The sequence below is a fragment of the Nothoprocta perdicaria genome, unplaced genomic scaffold, assembly GCF_003342845.1.
Source record: "Nothoprocta perdicaria isolate Ctin4 unplaced genomic scaffold, notPer1 scaffold_40, whole genome shotgun sequence".
NCBI classification, from domain to species: Eukaryota; Metazoa; Chordata; class Aves; order Tinamiformes; family Tinamidae; genus Nothoprocta; species Nothoprocta perdicaria.
This window is the reverse complement of record NW_020455644.1, coordinates 4,491,925-4,510,906: the sequence shown is the minus strand read 5'-3', so window position 1 is coordinate 4,510,906 and position 18,982 is coordinate 4,491,925. Positions and strand designations below refer to the sequence as shown.

The 18,982-nt window shown below is 39.6% G+C and overlaps 1 protein-coding gene across 1 annotated transcript in view; it reads right to left on the bottom strand.

The window, feature by feature from the left end:
- Positions 1-67: 67 nt before the first annotated feature.
- The window catches only part of COL6A6 (collagen type VI alpha 6 chain), a 42,755-nt gene continuing 23,840 nt past the window's right edge, over positions 68-18,982 (bottom strand). The window contains exons 20-38 of the mRNA XM_026045541.1: positions 17,970-18,023; positions 16,958-16,993; positions 13,746-13,808; positions 12,907-12,969; positions 12,527-12,589; positions 11,934-11,996; positions 11,428-11,478; positions 10,469-10,504; positions 10,310-10,372; positions 10,044-10,106; positions 9,407-9,442; positions 8,542-8,578; positions 8,037-8,048; positions 7,433-7,920; positions 3,897-3,987; positions 2,671-3,342; positions 1,857-1,950; positions 1,354-1,622; positions 68-515 (exon numbers count right to left, since the gene is read on the bottom strand). Of these exons, the coding sequence (XP_025901326.1) occupies positions 343-515; positions 1,354-1,622; positions 1,857-1,950; positions 2,671-3,342; positions 3,897-3,987; positions 7,433-7,920; positions 8,037-8,048; positions 8,542-8,578; positions 9,407-9,442; positions 10,044-10,106; positions 10,310-10,372; positions 10,469-10,504; positions 11,428-11,478; positions 11,934-11,996; positions 12,527-12,589; positions 12,907-12,969; positions 13,746-13,808; positions 16,958-16,993; positions 17,970-18,023 (2,427 nt within the window). The 3' untranslated portion in view covers positions 68-342. The remainder of the gene's footprint in view (positions 516-1,353; positions 1,623-1,856; positions 1,951-2,670; positions 3,343-3,896; positions 3,988-7,432; positions 7,921-8,036; positions 8,049-8,541; positions 8,579-9,406; positions 9,443-10,043; positions 10,107-10,309; positions 10,373-10,468; positions 10,505-11,427; positions 11,479-11,933; positions 11,997-12,526; positions 12,590-12,906; positions 12,970-13,745; positions 13,809-16,957; positions 16,994-17,969; positions 18,024-18,982) is intronic.

Sequence of the window (18,982 nt, the reverse complement as noted above, 5' to 3'; positions counted from 1 at the left end):
TCATGAAAATGAGGTATTATTTTATTCAGAACATTTTAAAAGTGCACATTTTGTTGTTTATGGAAGAAAGTCAGGTTTCTGTATTTTAATCCCTTTTAAACAGTACACTATTGGCTATGAAAGCAATTTCCTCACTTTCTATCTTCTTTTACATCAGATCAACTGAGCAATACTTTGAACTTTATTTTCATGAGTAAGTTACTAGATTAAAAACTTAGCTAAGAAGTATTTCTCTCACCTGAAATCTCTGAGACATGCAGTTAGTGTTAAGCGTTTCCTTTTGAGCTCTTCTCCCCATCATCCTGATAGTGTAACTGAAGAATTAATTTAACTCTCTCTGCACTAAAAAGATCCTATACACAACACTTTGCATTCATCTTCTGTTTCAAATCTATTTTTGTTTCCTCCGCAGCCCCCATACCAGAACGGATCACACGTGTTCTGCCACTTGTTGTAGGACCACTTCAGAACGTAGTCCTGACATTCTCCGCTGTCCTGAGGCAGGTCACATGTATCTGGAAAAGGCAAATAGGAAATAGAGTTAATGAAAGAAAGAACTACCTTCCTCAGCATTGGATTTTCAGTGAAAAGCAACATTCAGGGCAAATGAGGAATGTAGTTGGTGTTCGAGGTCTTTCAAAGATTCACTACGTAGCCACCCACTCTCCCACAGCACAAAGGTGGCCATGAGGCTCTTCTCACTCTGACTGATCTGATCAGAAGGAATCACTGAAAAAAGTAGGTTCTCAGTGTCATAAACCAAAGGAAAAAATGAGAAAAAAGGAAAAGTGCTTAGTCTTCTAACAGAATTTTTCTAAAATTATTGTAAAATGAAGTTAGCACAAACTGCTCTTCAAGCTTTACAGAATGCCCTTCTGCTTTAATCCCAGTTTTTGTCTCCGTATTTTTCAGTAAATTTCATAAGCAAGAATATGTGGATATTTAAATCTAAGCCAAATCCCAAGTTCATATAGAGTTAAACTGTAAAAAATTGCCAAAATTAAGGTGAAAGTAGTACTGCTTGCAGCAATGTGGTATTCAGTGAGTAAGGATGTAATCAGTTTTTAATGATGTGAATTCAGAGTTGTTCAAATGAAGTCAGAAGAGTGGGGCATCAAAAAGAAAGCAATAGAAAGGAAGGCAAAATATTGAAAAACCACCCAATTTCGAGATACAAAATAATACAGCTTAGCAGCTTAGGTTGCACAACTGAATATGATCACATGGCACCACAAAGCTTTGGAAGATTTACTGAATGGATCTACTCCACACTGAGTAAACACTGAAATGACCCTTTGCAACTGAGAGTCTTTCTACTGAATTCAAAGATCTTTCCATGCTCTAAAATCATACCAGGAACATTATAGGCAGTGGTGGTTTCTATTGTTGCCTCTAAGTTTTCCTCATTCTCCTCCTGAGCTTCTCCATATTCTTGTGGTGCTTCTTCACCACTTTCTTCTGTGAAATTCTCATTCTCTTCATAATCATACTCCATCTTTGGCAGCGCAGGTGCAAGTTGGGTGTTAGTTCTTATGGTTTCCTCCAGGGTTCTATTTTCAGTTGATGCCACTTCTTCCAGAACGCGACTGTAATCAGTTTCATCTGAGCCAGGAAAAGGAACCCTTTACAATGAGGAAAAAAAGGGAGCGTTATGCACTAACATGGCCTTAAAAATGCATCTTGCTTATTCTCTCTGAATAGTATGAAACGCTTCTTTTGTCCTGCTACTGCTACTGTTAAAGATGGTTGGAATGCAAGTACTAACTGAATGGGAGAAAATTCTATACTGAGATATAAGTGTAAATAGACAGTTTTATCCCATACATGTTGAAAAACTTCACTAGGCAGTTCCTTACCTTTCAATAATGGATGTTTGCTGTTGTGCGTCTCCCCGATCTAAGTTTTCACACTCTTCCTGAAGTTCAGGAGAAGGGTAATTGTTCATTTCCTCTGTGGGGAAAGCACAAGAAGCAACAGCTGAGGTTCAAAGTCACATGACATGCGACTTTACATACGACTAACATAGGACACCTAGCATACAACCGGTACTAGGCCTAGGGGAATAAAAATGATGCAATAGATCCAGTCTTTGCAATACACTGTTTATCCCTCTATGGAAACTTTGGTGCCTGTAAGTATGACCTTTTGATGAGAATTTTAAATCAGGAATATCTCCATCCTTCATGTTTATCTTGTATATATTTCAAAAAACCAAGAACTGCTAATCTGTATGTATGTGTCCTGGAAAGTTCAAAAGTTCTTTCTCTGCTCTACAGAGGAGGAATTACCGCAGTAAAGAGAGGTTAAGGTCAGATCAACTAGGTATTTGAGCTAAAAAAAGAGAACTAAACAACAGTAAGTAGGTGAGTAAATCTGGACCTGCCGCTAGTCAGAGGACAAAGCCTAATTCAGTCTTACATTAAATTGAAACTAATGGAGATTATATTTTAATAGTGCCTTAGGTTCAGTCTTAAAATAAATGTATATATTGTTCTGCAGTTACTGGCATTTCTGTTAGTATCTAGCATCCGCTGTGAACTACAGTTGAAAGAACAACTAGTTAGATTATGACTAGGAACCGAACGGCAGTGGATGCACTGACCACCTTTGTCTAAACTGCATTTCTCACCCTTCCCACAAGACAAGCAGGCTCTGCTGGCTGCTACTCACGCTGCAGGAGACTGAGGAAGGCCCGGCTAAAGCGCTGCGCGTAGGCCAGCTCAGATGTCGAAACCCTGCCCAGGGAGAGCGAGTGCTGCTCCACAGGGGAGCTGGACAGCTCTGTGAGCTCCCAGTCACTCACACCACTGCCAAGCGCTAAAGTGAACACGGTGAATCCTCGGCACTTGGCTCCAAGTGAAATCTCTCTCAGCCTCTCTCTGTCCCACTTGCTTGTTTGGCTTCCAAGTATTGTGAATATGACCCTGTGCTTTCTCTGCATGGGAGCCTTAAAAAATACGTTCTCAACTGTCCACTGTAATGCAGAAGCAACGGCTGACGGTCCTTCCAGTTGGCGAACAGACTCTTGGATATGTTTCTTCATCGAATCTTTATTGCTGTAGGTGACTAGATCAAACTCCAGGGCCACGGGGCTTTGGCTTCTGCCAGGTAGGAAGCCTCTGGGAGCCTGTTGCACCAGTGCCACTCGGGTGCCACCAGGTGACTCGCGTGGTTGGGGGGTGATGACAAACTGATCTAGCATGTTGTGCACAAAGTCTTTGGCTTTCTGAAACTCTTCCCTGCCAACGCTGGAAGAGCTGTCCATGATATAAGCGATATCCACATCCACAGGAACAGGAGGGGGAATGGAAACTTCACAGCTGGCATTTGGTTTGCATTTGTCTAGAGAGAAAGAGTCAGCAGGCAAAAAACTACTTAAAAGGTACAACAAAGGTAATGCTTTAGAAAGAAAACTTGATTTTACTTATTTTTTTTAATTTAAAATACAATGTAACAATCAGGAATTTTGTTTTAAGAAACAAGGGATGAAACTTGCTGAATCAGTTTTTGTGATATGATGGGAAATTACTCAGACATGACAGCAAAAAATGTTCCTAAAATATGACTTAAGAATTCACATAAGTAATTTTCTTCTATGGAAATCTAAACAGGGCAGAGGACACTGCTTCTACTCCCCTTCAAAATCTGCCTGGTTTCCCAGAATCACAATGCTATTTTGAGTGCTCTTGTTTTATAAAGAAAATTACAGATATAATAATTCATTTTGTATGGCTTTCTCAGGACCCAATTAAACAGATTTTGTGGTTTTGAGCTTGGAATTCTTTCTGCCCATGTTGTCCAGAAGAATTATTTTATTGAAATCTATGAGTCTTGTTATTTAAAGGATAAAAAGACCAATACAACAGTTCAAATGTTCAAGTTTGTAAATGCCTTACCATAGCAAAGAGTACAATACACGATGGTCTCCAAATTTTCACTCTGTTGTCTTTCCCAAACAAATAACTGAAATCTTCCGGTATCATCAATCTGTGTTTTAAAGCAGACACAAAAGTAACATTACATACCCCAACTAAAGGCTTTTGTTTTCTCATTTCTTAACACCTAATACCTGTTGAAATGGTCACTGCCCCCATCTTGGTGCTTTCACTGCTTTTGTAACAGCAAAGTTACACATAAGATTTTTCCACCTGCCAATCTGGTTGTCCTGCAGCACTGCAGGAATTAACACTGGCACCTGATGTATGAAGAAATCTAAACATCAAGAATGCAAACAAAACAGCAGGATCAATCTCTCTGAGAAATACACAGGCAGCCAGGGAAACTTAGAAGGCTGTGCAGTTCAGAAGAGTTTTAGGAGTCACAATAGTGGGTTTCTCTGCTTTTACATAGCCCTGCTCTGCTGCTCTAGCAAATAAGAAAATCTCCTCATTCCTACAGGTTTAACCCTACACAGTGCTACAGATAGCAGTTAGTGCAGCTGCAAATGCAAACGTATCTGTGCAAGCTGCAGTGATCCTAACCAGAACACCAAATATCCTGCTGAGTTAGTGACCCACGCAACAGTTAATCTGAGCAGGTGCTGGTCTCGGCTGCGCTTTGCTGCAGCTGGAGCTTGTGCTGCAGGGGAGAGTTAGGCAGCTAATTGCCGGGAAGGAGCCCACAGCAGCTCCCACTTCCCACCGCTGATCGTAGCTCCGGCACGACCTTGTCGTTATCTGGAAGCGCAGCAACAAGTTCTCATGTGAACCTTCCCTTTAGCAGCAGCAATGATTAATAGAATTGTTTTCTTTTAAGAAAATTCTGAGAGAGCTCCAAAGGCCAGATGTAAGGTAATCTTTTGACAGTGTCTACAGACAGACCTTGGAGTAGTGTCTGAAGGGATGTAAAATCATCCGGACCCTCTGGCCTTTTTTTCCTTATAGTGTTAGCTCCAATAAACAGCATTTTCAGAGCTATTTTACAGAATCTGAGTGCTTTCTCTTTTTCTTTTTAATTGAGATGATAACACTAGTCTGAGTTCATTGAACTAGAACATCAGCACAGCTAATTAGCCTGCATGTTGCATTTAGCCTGTTACAAAAGGCCATACAAAGCTAGTTCTGGTATGTCTGCACAGTGTTGCATTTAAGACTTCTGTCTACATTTATTTTTATACTTTGTCCTCCTGTTTTTCCTAGATCCCAGATTATGCAGGAACTAAGTCTGGTAGTGACTTATTGAGCGATGTGAGACTCCTACAGCAAGCTAACCATGTGTATCAGGCTGGTATAATGAGAAAGATCATGAAGACTAAACCACCTCTGATCTTAAAGGGCAGAAGGGCCTCTGAAAGAAAAAAGGATTTTTCATTTGCCCTGCCTGGTGGCAGGGGGAGGTAGATTTCCATGTCACCACTGTAAGTGGGGATTCTTTTGCCTTTTCCCCTTGTCCAACAGCTGCTCTCAGCTTTGCTTTGAAGCTGTCCAGGCTCCTGCTGCCCAACATTCCTCTGTCCTCTACCATATTCACGTGCTGTTTATAATTTCATGTTGCTCACTTATGTGATTCCGGGAATAAAAATCATGACTTAGGCATTTGAAATAAATTAGTTCCTTAAAAGTGTTTATGCCAGTGTATTTTTTCCTGTCTGTTGCCACTAGCAGCTCATGCAATGGTGGGAACAATGTGACTTGGGGCAGTAATACTTTTCTCACACACACGAAGCTACATTCTGGGCCTTTTGTCCCATGTGCATACACAGGGTCTAAAAAAGGAAGAGTACGAGTAAACAGGGATACACTTTGCTTGCACCAGGAATGCTCACGCTGGCAGGATAAGGCAACATTAATTCACAGGTTATAAATCTCACCCTTGCTGGACTGCTTTCCAAAATGAAAGAACATACAGATTTGCAAACAAACAGAGTAGTCCCACTGTGCTTCACCCTAATTTACTTAGAAAAAATAGACAAAAAATAGACAAAACCCTACAATCTGTACTTTGAATGTCCATTTTGTTTTGGCACAGAGAGAAGTAAAAGTCTGCCTGAATGGAGGAAATGACCCTGTATTTCATGTGCAGCATAGCTGAAGTTTTGAGATTATCCAAACACAGAGTATTTGGACACTCAGATTCTTGTACTATATCTGTTATGGGATGCCCAAGAACTATCTACTCACCAGCTTTTGGATGACACTGCAATTTGGAGTCAGAATGATTTGACAGAATCCATACTTCAGCCTGTTGCTATCAATGCAAGGACTGAAAATTAATTCCAGTATAACACTGGTGTATGTGTATGTATACATGTACACACAGAAATACAAATATACGGGTGTGGGCTTTTTTTTTTTAAGTTTATCAAAGAAAAAAAGAAAAGAAAAAAAAGGAAAGAAAGAAAATGCAAGTTTAAAATACCAGGTCAAACTGTTCCCTACAAACAATGGGCATATATGGGTCAACTTTAAATTTCTTTCTATCCTGAAAATGTTTTGCAGAAATTGGGCACCTTTGTAATTAGCAGATGTCCTTATTATATGCATTCAGACTCCTACTAATAAGTTTAAAATGAAAGGAAAGAAAAAGCAACCAAATTAATAAGCAATGAGCTTCCTACTTGCATGTCACTAGAATTCTTTTACTACCAACTGACAAATCGGTGAATTGACTAAAATACATGTCTGCAAGAGAGTAAACATAATATGAAGATTAAAGTGTTGATTTAGATGCTACAAGCTCAGAGATTAGACTGCAAATTTTGAATTTTTTGTTATTCATAACAGAATACATTTTCCTCCTACAAGGACTGATTTTGAAGAAATAGCAAGTAGAAGAACTTTTTTGTAAAGTTAAAACTGAGCACAGATAATCCAAAAATAATTTGAAAAGAAAGAACATGGAAGCCATACTGCCAAACCTTCAAGAAAGCTAGATTTCTTCCTTTGGTCCCTAGTAATAATCAATCCCCCCTTTTTTTGCTACTTACTATATTTTTCTTATAGCAAATCATATTACAAAACAAACGGTTTTCTCTCTTCTTTCTTTCTAATGGCAATGTAGCTATGAAAAGGGGTCTTGTTCAGTTTAGCTTTCTTTGGGGAGATAAGCTGCTGTATTTGAAGTTTTCCACTACTAGGTAATACCGAAGAGACTTCCTAGATTTCCTAGAAAGTAGCGTCAGTTCGGCAATTAAATAGCAGATGCCACAAGATCAGAAAAGAGCGCTGCGTAAGAAACACACTGACATCAACTCGGTGTTACTTAAATTACATGATTTGCCTAAAACGACCAGTCATCAATAATTTACATGCAGAAAGAATCAGGATTCCTTTGTTAAAACAGTAATTTTCACCACTCATCTTTCTAATAAGGGATAGGGCCTAAACACTTCCTGGAGAAGTAACTAGCCTGACAGCTAATCCTGATAGCTGCTAAGCAAGGAGGTGGTTGATTCTCAGCGACAGTTTCAGCTTTCTAGAGGCAGCCTACTTACTGAGAAGGCACGCCTGACGTTTGGCACTTCACTGAAGGCAATGACCACCGGTGTGATATCCAAGGCACTGAACTCGAGCACGGCGGTGTTGATGACATCGCCCTCCTGCGAGGGACCGTTGGCGAAAAATACGGCAACTTTTCTGGTGAGAACGCCCTGACGGACCCGCTTGAAGACGTTCCTTGCGACAAACCTCATGGCTGCACCAATATTACGTCTCCCGGTGGACCTCTCCAGCGGTATCCTCTGGACCGCTTGCAGCAGCAAGTGGCTCTTCTGGAATTCTGAGAAGCGGATGAGATAGCGCGTGTTGGCGTTGTAGGAAACCACAGAGACGCGAGCGCCTGTCGGGCAGTTGCTTTCACTGATCTTAATGTTCCCAAGCAAAGACAAGACTATGTTCTTCATCCTTTCAAACGCAGCTGGAGTAACATCTTCGGACATATCAAGGGCAAACACCACTTCAGTTGGATAAACTGGACAGGTGTCTGTATTTTGAAACAAAACAACAGCAAAAAATCAGTGTGAAAGTCTTTCCAAAATTCAAACATTACTTTTTTCTAGTCCATGAAAGAAAAGACATACTGAGGTCTGATGGGCTTACCTGATGAACAAGCTGGAATGGAGAGAGGGAGAGAAATTAATTATTTTGCACTCATATTCATAACACATTCCCTTGCTTTCATTAAAGAGCCTGATCTACAGCTCAGACCACTATCAGAATCTGTCTGTTAGGAACAACAATCCTCCTCCACAATCAAATACTCAAAACAGAGAGAATGAAGAGAGAGAGAATGAACAATCCAATTCAATTAATCCAATTAACAATCCAACAATCCAATCCAATTAATTATTGGCATAATAATAATAAAATAATTTAAGCCTAAATGAGGATTGGATGAGTTTGTTTGTGCTTTCCTAATTGACAGGAAAAGTGAGCAAAAGGTGTAAACTTGCCTTGCACACCTGCTGAACCACCATCCCAGTTACTAATCACCAGCAGCCTCAGCCAGAAGCAGCCTACAGGCCTAAGGGGTTTCCCATGGAGGCTACCCCATTCACAAAGAGTGACTAAATGGATTCAGAGACAGAAGATGCTCCCTACTTACGGCAGTTTGCTCGTGTAAAACTCACAAGTTCACAAGGCTGCAGGAATAAAAGCAAAAAGCAATTAGTGGATAATCCCAGTCAATCCTAGGCTGGGAATCTTATTGTTCATTTCATCTGAAGATCAAATTCCTGTGTCTCAACACATGTCCCAGTTCCTCCCTATTTCAAATAGTACAGTGAGTTTGAGCCTTTTCTCCTACAAGGGAAACTGAGGGTTTTTCAGAGATGCTCTGTTGACACTTAATAACATCCTAGAGCATGAAACAACTGTTTTTCCATTTTTTGCTTTGTCTAATAATCTGACCTAGAAGGTCACACGGAAGTCACAGGGCAATGGCACCTCCGCAGGACTGTGAGCAGAAGTTCTAAAGCAACTCACTCTGACTCAGAACACAAATACAGCAGAATTGCCTGCAGGCAGCTGTCCAGGTAAGGATTAGACAAAGCCTTTACTTAGGCATATGGGGATTAGGATTCTGGAGAAATCCTGACCTGTTATTTCCAGTGAAAACAGCTGTGGCTGAAGAAGGGCCTTCCTTCATACAACAGTAAAATATAAGCCTAAGTCTGAGTAAAACTAAGCCTGAGTGTAAAGTAATCTGAATGAAATAGCAGCCAGCAATGCTTACACTCAAACAGTTTGTAAAAGTTTGGACACGGAGTAAATCCTCATTCACGATTATTTTTCATTTCATTCTTTAACTATTTGCAAGCAGAAGGAACTATTCTACACTGACACATGTTGGAAAAAGATGTTATTTTCTAACTGTTAGTGGTGCTCACTGCAGTCTTTGCTTCAAAAGAAAGAAAACTAAGACTGTTAATTCCACGCAGTGTACCGTTAGCTCCAAGGTAATTACTTACTTCCATTGCAAAGATGCCTTTTGGTCCTTTGGTACCCTGAAAGAAATTAAAATATGCCCAGAAAATCAGCCAATAATAATGTATTTCCATTACAGCTCCAAAGCCCGAAGGAAATACAGGCATACAGTGTTTCCCTGATAACCATTTCTGAACATGAAATGTGGGGTCAAGCATGGACTTTGGTGGACCTGTTCCTGACACAGCTGCAGACTAATGCACGTGTAGGGCTTCCTTCGTGTTTTTATGTATGTTCTATATTTGCTGCTCTTGAGGACCAGTAGGAATTGGATGTTCCTTCGAGTCAGCAAGCTCTGCTAGCATCGAACACTATGGTTCAGTTAACTGCACTTTATGTCTCTTTCAGCCCCTGAAAGGCCTTCTTGCTCACAGCTCCTCTGGTTCTGGTTGTCCTGTAAACTACATGCCTACCACAATAGCTCAGCAGGCCTAGCTGCCTTTGGCTACTCTGCAGCCTTCTCTTCAGGAGCTGCATGTGAATGCCAGCACTGCAAACACCCTTTTTCAAAATAAAGCATTGTCTGATCTTTGTAAAAAAAACAAAATACGGATAAAGCATTATGAAATATGCCAATAATCTAAGAGCAAATGTAATATTCCAAAAATACAAATAAGTTACCATAGGTCCTGGTGGCCCTTGGTCCCCTGGATCTCCAGCAGAACCTGGTGTGCCAGCATTACCCTGAAAATAAAAACAACATTTTTCTCTATAATTGCTCCACACAATGGCTTGTTTTCAGCAAAGAAAACCTCTGTTGCTCATGATATGACAAGAAAGGTCAGAGCTGAAACCAATTTCAGAAATTTGTTGGCCAGGAAACACACAGGATCTGGGCACTTTACTTACAGAACTCGTCAGAGACTTCACAGGTTTATCATACTTACCCTTCTACCCCTAACTCCTTTGGATCCTTTAATTCCTGGGACACCTGGATCTCCATTTTCTCCCTGAAAATTAATAAAAGAGAGAAGCTTATAGGAAAGGTGATCAAAAAAAAAAAGGAAAAAAAAACCATAAAAGCAATCACATGCCCATTCTTGTACCTGTGCACCAGGATATCCAATGAATCCAGATTCTCCCTGCCAAAAAATATGAAAAGACTTCCTAAGAATCTAGGACATTGTGATCTTCTTAGTGTACGCTCTCTTTAATCCAAAAATAATTATGGAATTAATCTTAACATTCCAGTCCATTCAAATTACAGTGGCTACTTCTAAAGTCTGTTGTCATTAGATGACACCATTTTAATCTGCTTATTTAAAGCAAGAGTATTATAAGAAAAAGAATTATAAGAATTTTACCATTCACCATTTTTCAAATAAGTGTTTTATCAAATCTTATTTATACCTCTTGGTAAAACAGAGTTCTGGTTCAGTGTATAACTATAACACAGCATTAAGAACTCGACAAGGGCTGCTTCTGCCAGCCTTGTTATCACATTGGGCTCCTGGCTTCCTTAGGGAGCAGCTGGCTCTGAGAGTGCCCTGACACTTCCTAATGCAGGGAAGTAAGCAAGGATCAGAATAGAAAGTATTTAACTCTTAATAAAAATGCATTCCGAATTTCCAGGAGTCCACTTCAGGTAGAGCAGTCTAATAAAATAAGTGCTCAACTTAAAAACAGAAGGCCCATTAAAAAAAAAAAAAAAAACTTATTGCTAGTAAGAAACGTTAAGCATTCTTTTAAAGATCTTATTACTTCTCCATCTGATTTAGTGTAATAAATCCAGAAATCGTTTTCACAGTGGGAATCAAGGAAATATTGCTCACAGTCACATTTCTTTTCCAAACTTAATAGCAATGAAGATTAAAAGAAGTTTTAAACAAACAGACGATCAATCGTCAGTCTGTTGAGGGTCACTGAGTCATTCAAATCAGAGATATGTGTCAAAATGGGTGTATATATGAATATGAATACTCATATTCATTATGGATATGAATATGGATGGTCATGTTAGAAATGACCTTGCAGAATGGAGACCATGTTCTGGCTCTGCACTCACCTTTGCTCCTTTGATTCCTTCAGGACCATAGGCATCTCTGCCATCCATACCCTGCACAGGGTGAATATACCATCAATTAGACTCCAGTAAAGGCTTACATTGACATAAAGTTCCCTCACAGCCTAAAAATCTCCCATTACGATGCTTATGCCCAACCCTGTGAGGCTGATGAGGTAGGGCAAACTGTCACAATACATTCTAAACCCAGTGGCAAATGGGGACAAAAACTGTGGAAAGAAATCAAGTCCATGCTTCCTCTGTTGGAATATTCCACTGTGGGAATATTCTACCATTCAAATGTTCTCCCTCTGTCATAGGGAATCTGAGTGTAACGATATTCCCTCTAGCCCGCAAAGAATGTCGCATCCACAAGGAACCTGAGAAGCAAATGCAAAATAATTTCAAGTGAACCAGAAAGAGAAAATGTGAGAAGAGGCAATGGACTCTATTGACTCAGCTGGATGAAAGTTAAACCACAGTAGCTCTGAATCAAGACAAAGACTCACAGGCATGCCCCTCTGTCCAGCTGGTCCCACTACGCCCTTCTCTCCAGGGTCACCAGGCTCACCCTGTCACAGATCAAATAGCAAAAACATTAGTTTGTCTTATGTGGCAGCATTTGGGAATTTGTCTGCTCAGCTGAAGGGTGCTCACACATTTTATAAACAAGAAGTGTTCTGTGACAGACCATGCTTGGGGGAGAGTTTGTAAAAGTGAAACTGGAAAGCACTGGTCAGATCAGGAGATGCTGAGCACTGATGCAGCTAAATCCCACAGGCCCAGAGCCAATTAAATCCCTCAATAGAACTCCCAGTGTTGCTAGGAATTCACCACAGTGAGTGCATTTTCTCAGAAAAGTTATATTAATGGAAGCAGGGCTCAGACTGGAATTCTATTAGGAATCTGCTAAGAGCAGAGTACATTCCTCAGGCAGTTTGTGCTCCTTTTTCCTTCACTTTCTTGGGTTCCTTTTTTTGCTTTTCACTTTCTTCACAAATTCTTTCTTCTAACAAGAAACCCAAACCAAGCACAAAGCTTCAGATTTTTGAATTAATGATGCTGTGGGATACCCGCAACTAGGTACTTTAAAAAGGTTTACCTTTCTTCCTCTGGCACCTTGCCTCCCATCAGAGCCAAGGGGACCTGGGGGGCCCGGATTAGCCTGTGATCAAAAATATCAATATAACGATGCATGATGAAAAACTCAAGGGTTCATTGCCACCTGGAATTATCATATCGGTGTAGACATACAGCACATTAACGGAATTTATTTTCAAGGTTGTTATTTTCCATAATCCAGATTGGGAGTAATTAAGTTCATCATATGGCCATTAGTTTGCATAAATGGTACACTGAAAAATCACCCTTTTCTCCTTGTTCATATAGCTTTTAAACCCCAACTAATTAGAAGAACAATACAAACACCAAGAAATGAAAACCCCTAAGGTGCCCAGCAAAGATATATTATTTAAAACTAACCATAGGACCTGGCATGCCTTTTGGTCCTGGAGGTCCTCTGATCCCTTGTGTTCCTCTTGGGCCCTGAAGTAAAGGAGTCATCAGAAAAACTCAGTCAGTCAGTCAAACGTTGATTGCCTTTCGAGGCAGATTAGATTGCTGCAGTGCCTACAATGCAAATGGCTATTTTGCCAGATCCTCTGCTCAGCTATAGGGATATGTTCACATGAAGCAGCTGCTATTGTCCCTGTGTGGCAGGAATGCCCAGAGTGCCACTTATCCATCTAAAATATCAAGGGTGACATAACCAATCCACAGCAAGAAGCCATCACAAGGACTTGCTCCAGATGCCTGTGTAATCACAGGATGGAGCATCTTAAGACAGAAAGCTATGCTAAGGAGCTTATGGCCATAACTTTCCACAAAATCACTTCATCAACCAAATTTTTAAAACACAAAGGTTTTTTTGCTTTGTCTTGTCAATCAGTAGGTCATTTTCACCATTTTAATGTACCCTGGAAATAAAATGGATTTAACAATGCAACACATTCATGCTATGTGCTTCTGGCTAAGTATTTCTAGTAAACTCATTTTGAAGACAATTGCTTGAAAATATCCTGCAAACTATAGAAGTGTTGACAAAATCAATTTCACTGATATTTTTGTTCCACTTTCAATTTCAGTATAAGCTGCACCGACATAAACTGAAGGAGAAACTTGGCACATTTAATTCACCAGGGCCACAGAGAAAATTTTCCAGTGAAGAATGTTCCTCACAATATTTTTAGTTGAAGTCAAAAGAAAAACAAAAGATCAACATTGACAATTCATTTTCCCCATAGCTAACACAAAAAAACTACCTGTGGGCCTGGAAAACCAGGGTCTCCTACATAGCCTGGGTCTCCCAGATCTCCTTGCTCACCCTGCCAGAACAAAAACAGACACAAAAAGAACAAAATAATGAAAACAAGAAAACAGATTAGCACCTGAGATGTGTACATCAACAGACACTCATTTCACATCAGCACAGAATATTAACAGACAGCAAGGCGACTTTCTGCTGCTTTCAGGCAGCATCTTCTGCCGAAGAACAGTCAGTTAAAAAGCAAAGGGTTAAGTAACTTTATCTGATTTAGGATCTGTGATGAATATAAGATCTACAGTGGGAGAGGTCAGGTCTATTTGCTTTGCGTTTGAATGTGTGTAAGATACACCTCGATGTCAGCACTGATGCTGCTCTTGGCCACAGCAAAGATTTTGATAAATCAGGGCCACAACGACTGATCCTCTTCATCCTATCCATGCAGAACTATCTGGGGAGGGAGGTAACCACAACCTCACAAATCATTCAAGAATTAAGTGTCTTTGTACTCCCCAGCTTGTACTCTGATCACTCAATGAGGCCAGATCTTGAAAAAAAAATTCTCCAGCTCTTCAGCTCATGGCTATTCGTAGTGTTCAACGATGATAAGTGAGTATAGCTACCATCCATAAGAAAAGTTTTCTCTTTTGCTGATAAGAACAAAACAGAGATGCTTAGCAACAAGATATTCTAGGCCCCAGTGAAGCCCTTCTTTCACTAAAGAGATGATAAACATAGGCCTGAAGATTCCTGGGAAGGTGACGGTTCTGGAAAGAATCTTTTAGAGAAAAACATATTCAAAAGGCAGTACCCACTAATTCTCTAATCTGTGAACGAAAGGAGAGAGATATCAATACACCAATGAAAAAAAAAAGAAAAAAAAAAAAAGAAAAAAAAAAGCCAGAGGAGCAAAACTGTTGCAAAAGATTACTGTCTATCTGAACAGAGAAGAACAATCTACTGTTACAGCAGATTGATGCCAAACTTATTCCTGCTTTAAAACTTCATTAGAAACAGATTTTCACAAAAAGAAAAATACTTGAGTTGCAATGCAAACGGAGACAAATAGAAGAAATCTTTCTTAGGCACAATGAATAAAACTCACTTTCCAGCTTCTTCTATGAACTCTGAATTGGACCTAGAGTAGACATTGTTCCCTTTCTATCATTAATAGACTGAAGTGATTGTTGCTTCATATTTTATTTAACATGTCTAAAGAAACCATGCAAAGAAACTTGTGCAATAGGAAACAGTAACTATAAAAAAGTCTTTCAAGTTATGTTTGTCCCTATGAGCAGCCAAAGCACGGTTCTGTCCTTCTGTTTGTAGGTGGTATCAAAATATTCTGGGCTTTATTCCTGAGATATCTAAACAGCAAAAGATCTCAAAATGAAACCCAAACCATGCTTCTCAGAAACCACTCAGGGCAGAAACTTCAGAACAAGGTTTAACCTCATACTGCATGAAGCCAAGAGGCGACTGGAGCATGATTTGAGGAATTTGCTGGGCTCTCTCTTCTGTCACTTCTCCATGGAAAACCTTGCAGTGTCAAAAATCTGCATTACCTGGCCACAGCACACAGTAAGGCAGTGACAAATGTAAAGCAAAACTCTGCTTCCTCTAGACTGAAGGAGAGGAGCAAGAAGGCTAGAAATAAAAGTTATATCAAAGACTGTTGCTGAAGAAATATTGTTTCTGTAAAAGATCCTCCCAGCTGGTCTGTTTTCTGCTGAAACTGTTGTCTTCTGCTTCACTTTTACGACCTTCAGTTTAAATTTTCTTGATGCTACAGAAAAAGCACTTAGTCTATACAAAAGTTTAATGAAAAGTCATGTATGTGCTGCCAGATTAAGAAAATAGCAATGACTTCAACTCACACACTGTACCCACAAACAAAAACGTGAGAAATACAACAAACACAACAAGCTGATCAAATCGTGATGAGATGAGCAGCATCAGGAAGTTTTGTACAGGCCAAATATGTGCCAAACTGTGAGCTTTGAGAAAAAGCAACAGAGCTTTGGCTCAGAGTTTGAAATAAATACTGCTTGAGGGTGGAGACAAGGAGTGCACGCACTCCATCCTGTCTTGTCTTTGGTATTAGAACTTCTGGAACTGCATCAGTATGACTTGAAAGAAAGAACTTAACCTATTGTAAATGTAGACTGAGTTTAGCCCTGACTGTGCTTGTGCAGGCGCTCTACTGAACACTGGCTCACACGTTTATTCAGGAGTTACAACTCTGCCCACTCCCCAGACTCCAACACAGGGTACACCTTTAAGAGGACAAAGATATTGCCAAAGTATCACACAAAGCACATCACACAAATCTGGTTTGATTTTGTCTGGGTTTAAGAAACCTAAAATATAAGTCATAAAAAAACACCTTTCCATAATTCTATATTTCTTAATTGGAAATTATTTTTTAAGAACTTATCAGGCAGCATATAATAATCACATGATTTAACCTTCTGAAGAAAAGCAGTGGGGGAAAAAACTTTAGCTGAACAGTGTTAGTCTACATGCATTATTCCTTTGCATATGAACAAGTCATAATTTCCAGTGAAAGCTGCAAATGTCCCTGGTGTGAAACCCAGACAAACTTTGTGAATTCTTGTTTCCTGAAAAATCAAGGCCAGCGTAAGTTTTGTTTTGCATAAGAATATGGTTCTGCAGTTTGTTTCTTCTCTCTTATTACACCACCAAAAAGGACGAAGCCTACAGGTTTGAGAAATATCAGAAGGCTTTTTTTGTTAATATACTCCATATAAAATGGAATGATTCTCTACAAAAGAGTTTTATGGGTCTGTGTCCTTGAACGTCTGTATGTAGGGAAGGAGGTGGAAACTCTCCAGCTTTCAGCCTTGTGCTTCAGGAATGGAGCCGAATTGCTCATTGTTTTCACCATTTGTGACCTCTCCCTTCTATTTATCCTTCCAAATTTGCCTTAATAGTAAAAGAAATCAACCTTTTATTTCCATGAAAACTTTAGTTCTCCTTTCCAATTCTAAGGCGAAGAAGCCAGGAGGGTCACTAGTACATGAACTTGAGGTCCCAAAGGTGTGTTGGCTTGAAACTAACTTTTGATTGTTAAATAAAATTGAATTCAGTGTCTTGTCTCAAACTGAGATTTCCTGTTTAAGAATACAAAAAGCTCTGGCTGAACATGTAATTGCATATAGATAAGGAGCATGAGTTCTAGCCACTCACCTTTAAGCCTGGAGGGCCTCTTCGACCTTCTGCACCCTAGGAGGGAGTGGCACAAGAGATTACAACCAGAACATCAAGCAATATGGAAAACATCTGCTGATAGCCGTGAACAGAAATCAGATGTTGTTTTCAAATACATGGGAAAAAAAAATCCATTTGTTTAAGGTAAAGATGAAGAAACAGTGAATTGGGGATAGAAAAGCTAGAATAAGTAGTACCATTATCAAAAGAAAGTCTCTAGACCCTTAGAAAGTGCAGAGGAACTTCCCTACTCCAAACCACTCATAGGCCCCCCAACAATATTCTGGAAAGCATCTATTCAGCCCACTGCCGTAGGGCAAAGAAAAAGCAGAACAAGAGCCCTCTCCTCCTCCCACTGAGTCAAAATGTCAGCACTGCTTCCCTCCACATACTGCTCAGCAACACTAGTGACTAGAGACTAGAGACTGTTAAACTTGAGCTTCACTAGAGTCTGTTAGGATGTTTCTGCAGCCTGGCTACAGAGTGACCAGCATCCCAGACATTAGCATTGGGATCCTTTCTAAAGGACTACAAAAGGTGTTTTCCTATTTGCCAGTCTCTAGTAGATTAAAAGGAGCAGCTCAGCAGTCATTGTGCTTATACAGACTCAGACAGACTTGCTAAGAGACACAGGAAGGAAGCGGGGATAGATTTTATTTGTGCTGAAATCTCCAAGCAATTAAGCTTACAGAAAAGCCTGGCTCATCACCAAGTTTTGGACTTAGAACTCCACATTAGTCAGACTTGGATTTTTTTTGCTGGTAGTATATTCCTGATTAGAAAATTATCTATCGCAATACACAAGAGCTGCTAAATTTGAAGCCATATATTTTTTGCTTTGTGAACTTTGGATTTTTTGCCTGCCATTTCAGCTGTTTTAACTATGATACCAAAAGAAGGAGAGGAAAACTGATCTTATCAACTGGAACTTCCCTGTGTCTTGCATCGGTTACTTCCACACTATACTGACTACATGCTATATTGTTCTTACATTAGCACCAGCACGACCTGGGCCTCCTCGGAGTCCTGGTGGTCCTGGATCCCCCTGCAAAGTAAAGGAATGCACAAGGTTTTAAAATATTTTATCTTTTCTTGTACTTGCACATTCTTATTTTTATGATTCTTTGATTCTTTTCCTGAAGGAACAGTTCTCTGTAATTTCACTGCAATCAGCTGTATTTTGCTACATATTTGATTCTCGTTTTCTGCAAGTTCTCTATAAACAAACAAACAACAAAAAAAATTAAACAGAAGAGATCAAGTTTGCTTTTAAATTCTAACCCATCAGCTACTAACATCTGATATTTGGTGAAGGTTTTTGTGGGATTACATTTGTCGACTTCAGTCTCAGTTGAACTTCTCAAGACAGATTAGAAAGCAGCGATGTGAATTGCCAGAGTGTATTCCATGGTCATCTGCATACTATTTTTCAACTACATTTCATTTTTGTTTTTCTTCTTTTAGAAACTAAGTATGATAGTAAAATAGGTTATGATTTTTGTGTTAGATTTCTTTTCTTGTAGTATTGTTCAAACATCTCCTAAAACACAGATATGTCTCATAAAAGACAGCACATGTAACAGTTTTTATATTCTAATATGGACAATAGCGTTCATCTGCCACTCCAAGGAAAGAGTAGTTAGATAATATGCACAATTGCACAATGTGTGAACATCCCATGCATTTTCTTCCAAAAATATTTTCAATAAAATCCCTGTAATCCATGACTAGAAGCCTCTCAATCTGTTGATTCCAATTTGTTCTAGAACAACATCCATATTTGCCAAATCCAGGCAAAAATTGCAACATATCTTCCCTTAGATCTGACCCAATTTGTCATTTTAGGTCATGAGAATATTTACATAGCCTTCACTGCAGTAGTTTTTAAATTATTTATTTACTCATTTTACAGTATCAAGGATTTCTCAAAACTCTCTGTGTTGCAGACATACCCTAAAGAAGGGACACAAAAATATAGAAAAGATCTGCTTGATCACTGGATAG